Source organism: Macaca thibetana, chromosome 1 (genome assembly GCF_024542745.1).
Source record: "Macaca thibetana thibetana isolate TM-01 chromosome 1, ASM2454274v1, whole genome shotgun sequence".
Lineage (NCBI taxonomy): Eukaryota > Metazoa > Chordata > Mammalia > Primates > Cercopithecidae > Macaca > Macaca thibetana.
In genome coordinates, this window is record NC_065578.1 from 166,402,497 (window position 1) to 166,418,582 (window position 16,086).

At 32.7% G+C, this 16,086-nt stretch overlaps 1 protein-coding gene across 1 annotated transcript; it reads right to left on the reverse strand.

Annotated features, from left to right (window-relative positions):
* Positions 1 to 612: 612 nt before the first annotated feature.
* On the reverse strand, positions 613 to 12,251 carry CFHR3 (complement factor H related 3). The gene is given in 6 exon segments (XM_050782649.1): positions 613 to 1,001; positions 2,121 to 2,303; positions 6,998 to 7,111; positions 7,114 to 7,173; positions 7,611 to 7,805; positions 12,084 to 12,251. Coding segments are annotated over 6 exon segments (816 nt in total). The 5' UTR covers positions 12,142 to 12,251; the 3' UTR covers positions 613 to 795.
* Positions 12,252 to 16,086: the final 3,835 nt, after the last annotated feature.

The following is a 16,086-nucleotide window of genomic DNA, read 5'->3' on the forward strand; positions in this document are numbered from 1 at the left end:
GATATATACAAAGGAATTAAATCACAAATTTTACCCCTACTATCTCTAAACACATATATAGAATTGTATCCATAGTTTCGAATTTCTTGGCAACATTTTTTTCTATAAACATTAATTCAGGGCAAAACTGTCATGTTTCTGTGTTTGCAGGTGAGTGCGTGCATGTGAGTGTGTTATAACTGATACTGTATTTGTATTTTTTGTATGTCTATGTTATAGTATTTATATACCCAATTACATTTTCATTCCTCTTTGTGATTAGTTTGCATTACTATGTGTGCTTGATTGACATCTTGTAGAAGTATCTGTATTTCATCAGTTTTGGTGCATTTATGTGTTGATATCACTTTGGTGCATTTATGTATTCATAAATAGTAATTACTTTTATTATTAACATGAGTTAAGACTTGACTTGGTTTTTACATCTTTGTGAAGTGATATAATTTTGAAGTCAGAGACAACAATATGTTTTCCATTTACTGTAAAACAATGAGCCTCAGAAGCTATGGAGAAAGCTTTGAGAGATTTAACAGTGATGGACAGAAATACAGTCTGAAAAAATTGCATCTAATTTCATGCCATAAAAATTTTATGAACTGGACACAACAGTTTGTTTCCCAAGTTTTAATATGGTGCTTTTAAGAAGAGAGCCACCAGTCTCAGATTATAATTACATTTTCACAAATCAACCCCAAAATTTTACTTATGAATAAAAAGAAGTAAAATATTACTTAAAAAATGAAATTGAGAACTGATTTAATACTAAAGGTCTGAATAAAGGTGTGCATTTTATGATCAATATCTTTTTACACAAGTTGGATACTCCAGTTTCCCATCCTGACATGTTGTTCGCAATGCGTGAGAGTTTGGTGAAAGATGATATCCAGATCTACACACAAATTCAACTGGTTCACCTGTTCTTGAATAAAGTTTCTGTTTGGCTGCCCATTTAAATGTTATGTTATATTTTTCCATAATTTCTGGGGATATTACACACGCATCTGGAAATAGAAAACAGTAAACATAAAAACATTAACTATTATGCAAATCTTCATAGACTTTCAGGTTTTCAAGTAGAATGTTATATGATGGTCCAGGAATTATTTCTCAAAACACTATCCAAACTGACTATGTAAAAACATCATATTGATTTAAATAAAGTTAAAATGGTAAACGATGTAAAAAAGAAGTACTATGTTTAATGTACGAGAATTAGAGGTGTATTATCAATGATTCATTACATCAATTGTCATTTTAGGATCCCTGCATTTTAGAACCTATCATTGCTGTTTTTTGTTGATTAAGATATTGGTCAAAGAGTACAAACTTTCAGCTATAATATGAACAAGAACTGGGAATCAAATGTAGAGATCTAGTGATATTTATAGCTAATAATATTGTACTATTTATTTGAAAATTGGTAAGGAAACAGATTTTAAGTGTCCTAACCACAAACACACACACACATACTCACACACCCACCTACACACAATGGTAAGCATTGGTGATGAAGAATGTGCTAATTAATTTGATTGTGGTAATCATTGTATTCCAAATATATCAAAACAGTATATTGTCAAACTTGAAAATATTTTTGTTTGTCAAGTAAATGTTTTAACATAAAATGTAAATATAAAGAGAAAGATTTCCTTTCTTTTTTTTTTTTTTCTTTTTGAGATGGAGTCTTGCTCTGTTGCCCAGGGTGTAGTTCTGTGGACCCAATCTCAGCTCACTGCAAGCTCTGCCTTCTGAGTTCAGGCCATTCTCCTGTGTCAGCCTCCCGACTAGCTGGGACTACAGGCACCCACCACCATGCAGGGCTATTTTTTTTGTATTTTTAGTAGAGATCGGGTTTCAGTGTGTTAGCCAGTATGGTCTGGATCTCTTGACCTCGTGATCCGCCCGCCTCGGCCTCCCACACTGCAGGATTACAGGCCTGAGCCACTGTCCCTGCCGTAAAGAAAAATTTCTAAAGTTTGCTTTCTAACATAAATATTTGGTAGGCAAGCATTCAGCAGAATGGTTATACAATAATCTGTGATTATTTTGTTACAAACAGTGAAATATCAGACTCATCACACTGATTTTTCCAGGGTCCATGCGAATATTAAAGTACTTACGTAAGCATTTTGGTGGTTCTGACCATTGTCCATTTCTACATGTTACTCGCTTGTTACCCTCAAGTTGATACAAGTTCTGGCATTGATACTCAACTGATGAATCTGGAGCATATAGTGACAACGGGAATGAAGTAGTGTCTCCGTTGTCAATAGGTGGAGGGGGCCCACACTTTCTTGTAGAATCTAAAAAACATCATTTCATCACTTGATTTATTGTGAGAGCAAATCAAAATATAAGTTCAAATAAGGCAAATACAAACACAGCACTTCATATCATATCAACAATTTTGTGATTTCTGGTGAAAGAAATGATTCCTGGAAGAAATTTTACTTCTACAAACTGAAAGTAATATATTTAAGTTATTTTTGCCTTACTGAAGAAACACATAAAACATTAAGAAATATTGCCACTTATAGTAGGCCAGAATTAAGAAATGTCTTTTTGAATGAATACATGCTAAACATAGAAAACTATGACAAAGGAAGTTTCTTATTTTGTATTCAACCTTCTTTGGAGTGACACTAAGAGGATACAGGTTTTGAAATTGATGATGGTTTTTAAAAACCCAATAGGAGTTACAAAATTGAAAAATTTGAAAAAAAATTTTTAAAAACATTTGATAGGCTTAATAATACATTGTGAGCTAACAGACAATGTAATCCATAAACTTGAACATAGAGCAATATAAATTACCCACTCTGAAAAAGATTGAAAACAAAAAACTGAGCTGAGACATTTAGAAAAATACAACAACAAATAATGCAGATCCATAAAAAGAAGAGAAAGGGTATTAGGTTCGAAAAATGAATAAATAAAATAATGGCTGAAAACTTCCCATTTTGTACATAAGGTATAAACTTACATATTTAAGAAGCTGAGTGAACTCCAAAGAGGATAAACACTTTGGAATTTATACCAAATATACGTTAAAATAAAACTACTTTTAAAAAGAACAAAATATTTTGAAGGCAACTAGACAAAAACTATGCCTTTCCTCTAGGGGATCAACAATTTCAATGACGGTGAGTTTTTCATCCATAACCATGTGGCACAGTTATCAAGTGTTTAAAGAACTGTCATACTAAATTTTATATCCAGTGACATTATCCTTTACAAGTAAAGGGGTAAATATAGACATTCTCAGAAAAAGGGAAACCAAGAGAATTCGTCTCCAGTAGACCTATGCTTAAAGATTAACTAAAGGAATTCTTCAAATTAAAATAAAAAGATAAAAGAAAGAGCTTGAGACTTTAGGAGACTGAAAGAATAGAACAATATAATAGATAAAAAGAGGAGTCAGGCCGGGCGCGGTGGCTCAAGCTTGTAATCCCAGCACTTTGGGAGGCCAAGACGGGCGGATCATGAGGTCAGGAGATCGAGACCACCCTGGCTAACACGGTGAAACCCCGTCTCTACTAAAAAATACAAACAAAAACTAGCCGGGTACTCGGGAGGCTGAGGCAGGAGAATGGCGTAAACCCGGGAGGCAGAGCTTGCAGTGAGCTGAGATCCGTCCACTGCACTCCAGCCTGGGCGACAGAGCGAGACTCCGTCTCAAAAAAAAAAAAAAAAAAAAAAAAAAAACTAGCCGGGCAAGGTGGCGGGCGCCTATAGTCCTAGCTACTCCGGAGGCTGAGGCAGGAGAATGGCGTAAACCCGGGAGGCAGAGTTTGCAGTGAGCTGAGATCCGGCCACTGCACTCCAGCCCGGGTGACAGAGCAAGACTCTGTCTCAAAAAAAAAAAAAAAAAAAAAAGAGGAGTCAATATAACAGGCTTTTTCCTCATATGTTTTTTCAATTATGTTTGATGTTTGAAGCAAATGAGTTTAATATCGTGCTCAATATATGTATGGAAAATACTAGTGGCATTTGTACTTAAAACGTGGAGAGTAAAATTGGATCTACATGAAAGTAAGGTTTCCATATTCCAGTTGAAGATTTGAATGTCAGTACTAGTAGACAGTAATATATTATTATATGTATATAGTATTAGCTAAAGCAACAACTTTTTTTAAAAAAGGTAAAAAGTTATACAAGGGATACAATCAAAAACAATACATATGAATCAAAATTAATCTTTTTTAAAGATTTCCCCACAGGGAATGGAGGAATAGGGTAATAGGGCTGAAAACCAGAGGAAGCAAACAGAAACTAATAAATGACAGAGGTTTAAGTCCTATATATCGATAATTATTTTAAGTGTGAATAGTCCAAGTGCACCAGTTAACAGGCCAAGAAAGGCAGAATGGATATGTAAATAAGACCGAAGTCAAGGGAAATTGGTATTCTGTGATTTATTTGGCAAATGTTTTCTTTACATGATTATTTTAAAGGAAATCACAGCCAGTTTGCACAAACGCAGGACACACTCCAGTATATATCTGCTGTATTCATTTAAGTATATTTAAATTTTTCTGCTTATTTTCACAACATGGTTTGAGGAATTTACATTTTATTAAATTGAGAAGTATTGTGATTCACTGATAATTGACTGTACATTGATAATATAACATTGATATATCCATCTGAAGATGAAGCTAAGTCTTGTTAATTATATGACCACTACAAAGTAGATAAATAACCTGACTAAAGTACAGAGTCTAGCATGAAGAGCAAAATAGTAACATTATTAGGAATAACTTGAGCCAGACAAACTTGAGACAGAAGAAAGGAAGAAAGGAAGGAGGGAAGGAAAGAAGGAAGGAGTGAGGAAGGGAGAGAAAGAAGGAAGGAAGGAAGAAAGAGAGAAAGAGAAAGAAAGAAAGAAAGAAAGAAAGAAAGAAAGAAAGAAAGAAAAAGAGAAAGAAAGGAAGAGAAGGAAAGAGAAAAAAGAAAAAGAAAGGTAAAGAAAGAAAGGAATAAAGGAAAAAGAGTGACAGAGAAAAAGAAAGAAAGAGAAGGAAGAGAAGGAAACAGAGAAAAAAAGAAGAAAGAAAAATAAAGAAAGAAAAAAGGAAAAATAAAGGAAGAGAAGAAAAGAGAAAAAAGAGAAAGAGAAAGGGAGAAAAAAAGAAAAAAGAGAAAGAAGAGAAAAGTAGAATAAAGGAAAAAGGAAAGGAAAGGGAAGTAAAAGGGAGAAGGACAGGGAAAGGGGAAGGAAAGGAAAAGAAAGGAAAGGAAAGAAAGGAGAGGAGAGGAGAGGAAAGGAAAAGAGAAAGGAAAGGGGAAAGGAAAGGAGAAAGGAAAAGGGAAAGGAAAGGAGAAAAAATGTAGTTGACTCTTTCAACAGCTGAAAGAAGAAAGAAAGGAAGCAAGGAAACAAGAAAGGAAGGAAAGAAGGAAGGATGGAATGAAGGAAGGAAAGAAAGGAAGGAAGGAAGGAAGGAAAAAAGTAAGAAAAATAAAAAGGAAATAAGTAGTTGACTCTACAATTAGCTCCAAAACCAAAGCAAGGGGCATAAACCTTGATTGAGTTGGTTGATATCAGCAGAAATTGCACATCTAATCAAAGCTTATTATCAGCCTCAATCTTTAAAAATAGTCTAAAAGTAATGGGATCATCTGACACAGAATGATGAGATACGTAAAAGAGACTGATGAAGAAAAAAGACTGGGGTGAAAGGTCATCATTAGAGTGAAAAGCCATATCCATACTTATTGTAAACCTATATTAATTAAAATTCAGGAGATAGAGGTTGCAGTGAGCCAAGATCCCACCAATGCACTCCAGCCTGGGTGACAGAGTGAAATTCTGTCTTAAAAATATATAAATAAATAAAATTCAATAGAGGGTTACTGGAATGATGATTAAAAAATTGTTTACTAATACTGTAGAACAGAGTATTCAGAATAATAGTCATTGTGTGTGTGTATGCCTGTGTGTGTATACACACACAATGTACAAAATATACAACATAACATATACTGTATGAGAAAGGTACCATAAAAACTGTTAGGGAAATGTTGAGTTTATCGTATTTTATTTAAAAATGAAATATAGCTGTTATCAAGAAAATAAAAAAATATTTTTTAAGTATGAAAATATAACATATGACATTTTAGAATAAAGAATGGTATAATGGCTCTGTGCTTTTGAAAATGTATTCCTTTAAAAAGAACCGAAAAACATTCATCATGAAAAAAGATTGACAATTATTTAGTAAAATGAGCAACTTATGTTCATAATGCAGAAAAAAGGAAAGAACAATACTAGCCACAAAAATAATGCATTTGCATTACATATAATTAAAGAGATTTTATATTCAGAATTATTAAGATGATTCCAACTAATAAATACCAAAACTCCCAAAAAGGTAAATCAAAAAACATCAAACTGTATTTCCAAAGATTAGAATCATTAAATACCAATTAAATTGTGAACATATATTGTAAATCCAGTTGGTAGTAAAAGAAATGCAAATTTACACTACAATGCTGTAACATTTTATAGCCACTCAACTTGTAAATATTAAAATGTGACATCACCAATCATTAGAAACATGTAAAAAAGGAAGGAACTGTTGATATAAATGTATATTGGAATAAATACTGTAGGAAACCTTCTAGAGTTGAATATGCACAATATCCCAGAACACTCATTTGTAATTAATGTTCTTGGTGCGAGATGACCAACCTCAAGTATTTACCCCAGACAGTGATGCTGCTTCGATATGACTTTATTTAACCAACAAGTATTGTGTTCTAATTCTTTTACTGTATTCTTGACTAATACTCATTAATAGGAGCATTTATTTTGCTATGTTCTTATCAAGAAATTTGTATATTCACACAATTAAAAAGTAAAACTAAATAAGTCCGTTGGCAAAACAAGTTGACAAAAACATTTTGCCACAGTTAATATGGATGAGTTTGCGAATGTCATCTGTGTTACTTAGAAAGACATGAACATGCTGGGATCTCAGAGCAGTGTACTTACTGACATGGATACATCTGGGAGGAGGAGACCAGCCATTTTCTGTACATGTAACTGTGGTCTGCTCTTTTGGAAGACCATAGCCAGGATGGCAGGCAACTTCTATAGAGTTACCTGTACAAACTTTCTTCCATTATTTTCATTATGTCCATTTTCCAAATAAGGAAAATAACATTTTCCTAAGGACCATAACAATGATAAATAAATAAAGTAAATGAGAAGCATAAATTTGTTCAAAATAGTATATTAAAATTATTGTTACCATATTAGAGTGCATAAACATCAAAAAATAATATACAAATAAGTATGAACTAAAATTATTAACAAAAGTTTTCACAAAAAGAAATATCAGCATTGAAGATTACTTATCTGTAGTTTAAATAATTAAAATATGTATAAACTATATAGATATTCTCATAAAGTCTCTATATTTACTTCTCATAGGATTTTCAAGAACTCCTCATAATAGAAAAGATCTATTCTAGTCATTTTGCTTGAACAACTCTTTTCTTGGCCCTATTTCTGTTACATAAGACAAGAGTAATCACTTATGTGATCTCCTTTCTTTAATCTTTGAAAGTTTTATGCATGTATAGCTGTCCAGAGGTTTACTTACTGAGGCATGGTACTGCTGGTGACCACCCATCGTGTGTGCAATGAATGTAATCCCAGTAACTTCCTGAAGGAGTCTCAAAAGATTCATCACAGTAATAGGAGAAATATTTTCCTACAGCTACTGGAAAGTATGGTCGACGCATGCTCTCATAATATAGTCCTCCATGTTTAATGTCAGGAAAATGACAAGGTCTCACTTGCAATAAAAAACAAACAAAAAAGTATACATATTTTTTACTGTAATAACTCATATTAGAGATAAATTTTGATATCACCTTCTCTCAAACATTTTCTTCTGGAATCACAGCAACCATGACTAGTTTCCTGATCCTGACCGCTCATCTTTATAATCTATTTTCCTTCGTATAAATTAATAACCCATCATCTGACCATTTTATTTCTCCATAAAATCCTTAATGGATCCCAAATCAATTAACAGGACAAGAAGAACCTCATTCCACTTTCTCTAATTCTACTCACGTAGTATGGTCTCTTCAGCAATTCTGGAGGTTTTATCAGCATTAATTTAAACTGAGCTTATCTAACTCTATACCAAGTTATGCTAAAGCTGTCAGTTCAGGGTGTACACATTGGCATTAATTGTTTTTTGGAAAAGAGAAACAAGAAATACGACTCTAACATTAAAAAAAATCAGAAATGTAGCAAATTATCTTCAGAAATAAAACATTTTGTTGAATTTCGTGGCATTTTGTTTGTATTCGATGGCATGCATTCTTACCATAGTGCGAATTCATGTATCGGATGAGATATATTATTAACATAAAAAATATAGGTGCATACACGAATGTTCAAAAAAATATATATATATTTATACTTACACCATAATTTAAATAGCATATAATTTATGTTTCTTTTATAATTCTGGAACAAGTGATAGAAAATAATATTTACAACCTATTTATTGTGAAAACTGAGAACATAACTAAAGACAAATCTTTAAATTTGAACCATCATAAATCAGAACTGGAAGGAGGCTAGCGGCACAACAGCTTTAGTGTGCAGACGAGAAGACTAAGTTCAGAGAAGTGACATCTTTACTTAGTGGGAAGCGTTTGCTAGTTACCTAACTGGCTCCAGAGGCTTGTTGGGTGACGCATGACAGCTTCTCTGACCCAGCCCCTCAAGCATGGATGCACAGTTTTATGCTGAGTGTCTCCTCCATATTGGAAAATCTAACCTTCCCTGCTCTGTATAACTTCCTGAGATACTCTTATATTTTCTTATGTTTGCAGGATATTTAGTCTGAGGAAGAAAGGGACATATTAAAGGAAATCATTTTAATTTTTCTTTTGCTTTCTTTTTTCTTTTTCTTCTTCTTCTTCTTCTTCTTTTTTTTTTTTTTTTTTTTTTTTTTTTTTTTTTTTTTTTTTTTTTTTTAACGGTCTTGCTCTTTCGCCAAGGCTAGAGTACTGTGGCACGATCTCGGCTCACTACAGCTTCTACCTCCCAGGTACAAGTGATTCTCCTGCCTCAGCCTTTTGAGGAGCTGGGATTACAGGTGTGTGCCACCACACCCGGCTAAGTTTTGACTTCTCAGTAGAGACAGCGTTCCATCATGTTGGTCAGGTTGGTCTCCAACTCCTGGCCTCAAGTGATCCGCGCACCTTGGCCCCGCAAAGTGTTGGGATTAAGGCGTGAGCCCCCGGCTCAGTCAAAAATTATTTTTCTTAGTCAACAATAATTTCGAACCTGTAGTGAGTTTTTCATAGTTTAGGTTTGTTTCTAAAAATCGTTTTTCCCACTAAAAGCCACTTGAATTTCATAGAAAAACTAAAGGAACTTGGTCCATAGTAGGAAAAGTCAAGGAAAGCCTGGGACCTTTTGTTATGCCAAAGCTTAATGGGAGCACGTGAAATATACACAGAAGCCAGCTTCTTAGTGAGATTTGAAACAAATTTGAGCGTCCCAAAGAAGTACAATGACTATTGTAATGCATTGGGTACTGAAAATGATCAGTTTAAAAGGGATTTAGAAGCAACCCTGCTCTACATTACGAATTGTCACCCTTGACACTTTGTTATGGCAACTCTAGTAGATGAATGTACAATTTAAACAACTCTAAAAGGATATTATAAATTAAAAATAATGTTCTTGACACCCTATTTTTAAATAAGTGTGAATAACTTATGAGTTGATGGAAGAAATATTGGTCAATACAAATTCAATGAACGTTATAATAAGTTACAATTACAAATTTTCTGTCAAGTTTATCTTTCAAATAGTGTGGCTACCAAAAGAATTGGCGTGCTGATTTTATTGTTCAGAACTGAAATATCAACTACCATTAAAAAAAAATTCTTAGCATAAGCAACTAACAAAGTATATCATTCATTAATCATATGAAAAATATCTGTTGATTTGATTAACTAGATTCTGATTATAGATGAATACAGATAATATGTAAACATAAAGTGTTCAACAAGACAAAAATCAGCAAGGACAATACACCCAAGATATTATTACCAAATTCTGATGAATACGCTCTAAAATCTGTGTTGGGGGTGTGTGTGTGTGTGTGTGTATATATATATCCTTGAGTAAAAAGTAGAAAGTTATTTTAATTATTAATATTGTTTTAATAAATTGTGTAAATATCATTCTATTCATCCGCTAGAGCTACCATAATAAAGTACACAGATTTCATAGAAATTTATTTTCTCACAGTTCTGGAGGCTACTAGTTTGAGATATAGCTGTCAACCGGGTTGAATTCTTCTGAGACCTCTTCCTTTGTCTTGTAAATGGTTGTATTCTCTCTATGCCTGCTTGATCTTTCTCTATATGGTGTGTCCTTATTTTCTCTTCTTATATAGACACCAGTTATATTGGAGTAGGGCCCACCTGAATCATTGACCTTTAACTTAGTTACCTCTTTAAGCACTCCTTCTCCAAATGCACTCACATTCTCAGGTATTGAGAGTTTGGACTTTAACAAATGAATTTTGGAGGGATGCAGTTGAGCCAATGCTACTGAATACATAAAGATATTTCTCTCTACCCAAGACGTTATTCCACTAAATGAGTTACTTTCTCCTTTGAGAAATACAGGTGAGACCCAAATTTACAGGACAGTTTGCTCTAGTTTACTCTTACAAAGAGTTCATTGGAGGAAACAAGTTTTCAACTGGAGTATCAGATAAGAAAGAGTTTGTCATCATTCTTTTCTATAGTGCTTTTAAGAAAGTAAGTAAGAAAGTATAGCGCATATGCTTCTCTAATTCCAGTCATTTCAAACTAGTGCTATTTTTCTCCTTTGCATTCTACTTTAATCTATTTAATCTTTATTTGAAAAAATATACCTGTAACAGTTCAGTTAAAAAAGGAAATAACCGGAGTAATTCCTTTTTTTTTTCCATTTTGGCATAGATCAAGTTTGTTTTGCACAACAAATAAAACTAGCAAATCATATGATAGTTAATATCATAAAACTAAAAACTCTTTCCCTAGAATCAAATAAGGTGGCATAGCTTTGAGAGGAGAGGATGAGGGAAAAGATACTCTCATAAATTGATAATGGGATTTCCAGTATTACCCACTGTTACGTTTGTTGAAATATTATAAAATCTTGAATAATAACAAAGTTTGTATTCTTCATTAATAGCCACACACCATTGATTGGTCACGATTTTTGACCCATATGGTTCAGCTGCTAATGTTATGATATAGTTCTTTAACATGGAAAGCCTGCATTCAAAAAGATAGTTAATATAGAAAAATATATGACTATCAAGGAGAAAAGAAATCAGTGAACAATGACATAAAGCTCTGAAAAGTATTTTCTGTGTATTTACTTATTGAACATTTGCTAGTGGACTCAGAAAAGCCAATCAAAACATACTGTCATTCCAATGTAAGTTTATATTCTACTTTTTATGTCATTCCGATATAAGTTTATATTCAACATATATATATGTTGCTAATTTTGTTGAAACGGTAGGTTGATGATAATGTTAATTAGTTTTAGCAGCTTTCTTAAGATATAATAGAAATACATTAAACTGCATAATTTAAAATGTATTATTTGATTTTTAATATATAAATGTATGAAAATCACCATATGTAAGATTATGAAAATATCAATCACTCCCAATGTTCCCCTTGTACTATGGATAAGAAAATTCTGAACGTCTTAAGTTTAGAATCTGTCTAATGACATGTTTCCTAATAACGTTTCATGAGTACATTCTCATATCTCCTTAATCAATATTAAATGCCTTTTACACTGCAGAACTTAGAAAACAAATAAAATATTATTCATTTTTTCTTTAAGTTAAAATGAGATAATTTTTTATAACATTAGTTTCTGTTATACTCCCACAAAATATGCCACTTCCACTAGCATAGTGAATTAATCCTCTTTGATTCATTAAAAAACAGATAGATATACAAAGCTAGATATTACCTGAAGTTACATTTAAGAGGGAAGCTGAGTGTTTAGATCGCTTTTAACTTACCTTGTCCATTAGCACAGGAAACCCACAAGGTGAGAATGACATTGATTAGTAACAACATGTTAGATATTCTCAGTAATATGTATTCATACAAAGGTCTCAATTGCACTATTTGGGGTTTGAAATCTTTCCTTGCTAGTTACCCAGTGTGATTCTCAATTTAAGTGCACTACCACAAAGCTAGGCCTTTAAGGTCACTTAGTAAATATCAAAGTTCAGAGAGTTTTGCAAAATCCTTCAATAATTCCAGTTAGTGGTTTCACAATCATCTGTGGAATTGATTTCCTGATGTGTAGCTTATCAGTTGATGTGTACAATTTTATTTAGGGACAGTAATGGACTGAATCCAAAAGTAATATAAAATATTAATTTATTTTATTTCTTATTTTTTGAGTAAAGAGAGTATTAATAAAGGGAACGAAAGGCTTCTGCAACTGTTGGAAGAACTGAGGGAACTAAGGTCAAAAATGCTATTTCCGGAAAATTCTGATATTCAAGAATCTTAGTGATGCCCTCACTAATTATCCATGGTGCTGCAGTGGATGTTTCTCAGGAAAACTTCCAGAATCAAGAAAAGCTATTGTTGGTGATCTCAGCTGCTATGAGCAGCTGCTACCAGATAATACTTTGTCTTTCTCTTCTTCCAAATCTTCTTTAAGTACATCTCATGGGGGAATCTAAGGTAGAAGCAAGCTATGGAGAAAGGAACTTCGGAAACTATAGTTTCAAACTTATGGTCCGCAATGCAGAAGAAAATGAAAATAGGAACTGGGTTGATGTCACATTGAAAATAAACATCTGGCACACTAATCTCTTTCTGAAAATCCTGCTGTTGAGCTTGGCAAGCTGTTTTTTTTTTTTTTCTCACAAATGGTCAAAATACAATTTCTTATCCAACATACTCTTCTTACAATGAGAACACTAATTTTAAAATTAAACACTGGAAAATAGGTGAGTGTCTTCCACATACAGAGGAATCACTAATGAATAACTCTCAGGGTCCACATGTCACTAAAATTTTCTGTTGTCCTTTGCTTTGCAGTACCTAACTTAATTATTTCAGGATGTTTGAAAACAAACCAGTGTGTCTGGACCACATTCCACTGTCTGTATTTTTATGTGTTTAGAGAAACAGACTGATTTTCAGAACTCACAATAGATCATACTGAGTACAAAAGTTTCAGTATATTCTTGATTTTAAATATTTTTAAAGTTGTGTTTTAGGGTATCTTTATTTTAAGGTACAATACATTCATACATATATATAATATATATATTTTACATATATATATATTATATATATATACAGACAGTGGAATGTGGTCCAGACACACTGTTTTGTTTTCAAACATCCTGAAATAATTAAGTTAGGTACTGCAAAGCAAAGGACAACAGAAAATTTTAGTGACATGTGGACCCTGAGAGTTATTCATTAGTGATTCCTCTGTATGTGGAAGATACTCACCTATTTTCCAATATATATATGATATATATATAAAAATTTCTGCTTTGTTGGAAGAATATAACTCAAGTCCACACATGTTCTCTCATTGACTTCTTCTGTTTATTCTTTATTTTACATTATTATACTTGCTGTGTTTTAAGATACCGCTCATTAAAATAAGAGAATCGTGGAGAGAATAACATCAGCAAAACAGCAGTGTAGGAGTTCTCCAGCTTCTCTCCCTCCTACAGAAACTTAGTAGCAACCACCCAGAGCCAAGATTACCACCCTGAATATCCCAGAACTTAGGAGTGAAGCTATTATATAGCAAACAATTCAAAATAAGAGCTACAAAATTGGTTAAAGAATATGCAATTTAAAAAGTTGTAAGTTGTAACTTCAAAAATTCAAAATGTGTGCCAAAGTAGAGTAAAAATGTACAGTTTTTTATTTTCTTTTAAAAAGTGAATCACAAGTTGTTATCATGGTAAAATAAGCTGTTATAAATATAAGAATTTTGTGGGCCTCAGAATAACCACAGCACAAAGCTCTAATAATAACACTCCAAGTAAAAAGAGAAGAGTCAAACAACACTAATAGAAAAAATCATTTAACCACAAAAGAGTGAAGAAGATAGGAAGAAAAAAAAACTGCCTAATGACTAGAAAATAATTACAAAATGGCAATAATTAATCTTTATCTATCAGTAATTACCTTGAATGTCAATGGATTGAATTATTCAATTAAAAGACAGACTCGGTTAGTGGATTTAAAAAAACAAAAACACTCAACTCTATTCTTGCTGCAAGAGACACACGATACCTCTAAGGACTCATAGTATGAAAGTGAAAGGAGGGAAAGAGATATTCCATGCTGTTGGAAAAGAAAAGCAGGAGCAGAAATATGTAAATCAGATAAAATGGACTTGAACTAAAAACAGAAAAAGAAACAAGGAAAGTCATTATATAATGATAAAGACATCAAATCAGCACATGCACATGAGAATTGTAAACATACATATATATACTCAACATTAGAGCATATATATATATATATATATATATAAAGCACATATTAATAGCTCTAAAGAGAGAGAGAGAGATTGCAATACAATAATAGTAGGAGTTTTCAACTCCTCACATTCAGCAATGGAAAGATACTTCCCACAGAAAATCAACAAAATGACATTGGATTTTAAGAACATTGTAGACCAAATAGATCTAGCAGGTATTTTTGGAATATTTAATTTGACTGCTGAAGAGCACATTCTCCTTAACTGCACATAGAATATTCTCCAGAATAGATCATCAGATAGGTCATAAAATAAGTTGTAACAAATTGAAAAAAATAGGAATTATGTCAAGAATCTTTTCTGATCATAATGGTACACAGCTAGTAATAACAGAAGAAAACTTGGAAACTTTACAAACACTTGGAAATTAAACAACAGGTTCATTTAAAACCAATGGCTCAATGAAGACAGTAAGAAGAAAACAAAAATTGTAAAGTTTTAGAGACAAATGACAATGGAAACACAACATGCCATAATAGATGAGACACAGCAAAACCGGTTCTAATAGGAAAATTTATAGCAATAAATGCCTTATCAAAAAGAAGAAAGCTCTCAAATAAATAACAAACATTGCACCTTAAGAAGCTAGAAATATAAGAATAACATTATTAAAAACAATTTGAAAATAAATAATAAATGTCAGAGCAGAAACAAACAACACAGAGACTAAATGTAAGTTAAAAAAAAAATCAGTAAAGCAAAGATTTAAAAAAACCAAAATTGACAAACCTTTTATTAGACTAAGAAAAATAAGAGAGAAGATCCAAATAAGTAAAATCAGAGAGGAAAAAGGAGACATTACATCTGGTTCTACAGAAACACAAATGATTATATATAACTATAAGGAAAAATTGCTTACCAATAAATTGGTATACCTGGAAGAAATGGATACATTTTTGGACACATACAACATATCAAGATTGAATTAAGAATAAATAGAAATCTACATAGACAAATAATGAGTAAGTTGATTAAATCAGTAATAAACTTCACCCATCAAAAAAGCCCAAAATCTGTTATCATCACTGATGAATTCTACCAAACATTAAAAAAAAAACTGATAGTAATTTTTCTCAAACTATACTAAAAGTAAAGATAATGAAATTTTTCCAGCTCTTTGTAGCATGCCAGCATTGCCCTGATACCAAAACCAAACAAGGAAACAACACAAAAAGAAAACTACAGGCTGATGTGCCTGTTGAACAGAGGTGTTAAAATTCGTAATAAAATACAAAAAAAGTTAATTTCTGTTTGTTTGTTTGTTTGTTTTTTAGATGGGGTCTCTCTCTGTCAGCCTGGTTGGAATGGAGGGGCGCAATCCTGGCTGGCTGTATGCTCGACCTCTTGGGCTCAAGCAATCCTCTCACCTCACCCTCCGGAGTAGCTGGGACTATAGGCCTGTGTCAACAGACCCAGCTAATGTTTGTATTTTTCGTAGAGATGAAGTTTTGCCATGTTACCTAGGCTGGTCTCAAACTCCTGGCTTGAAG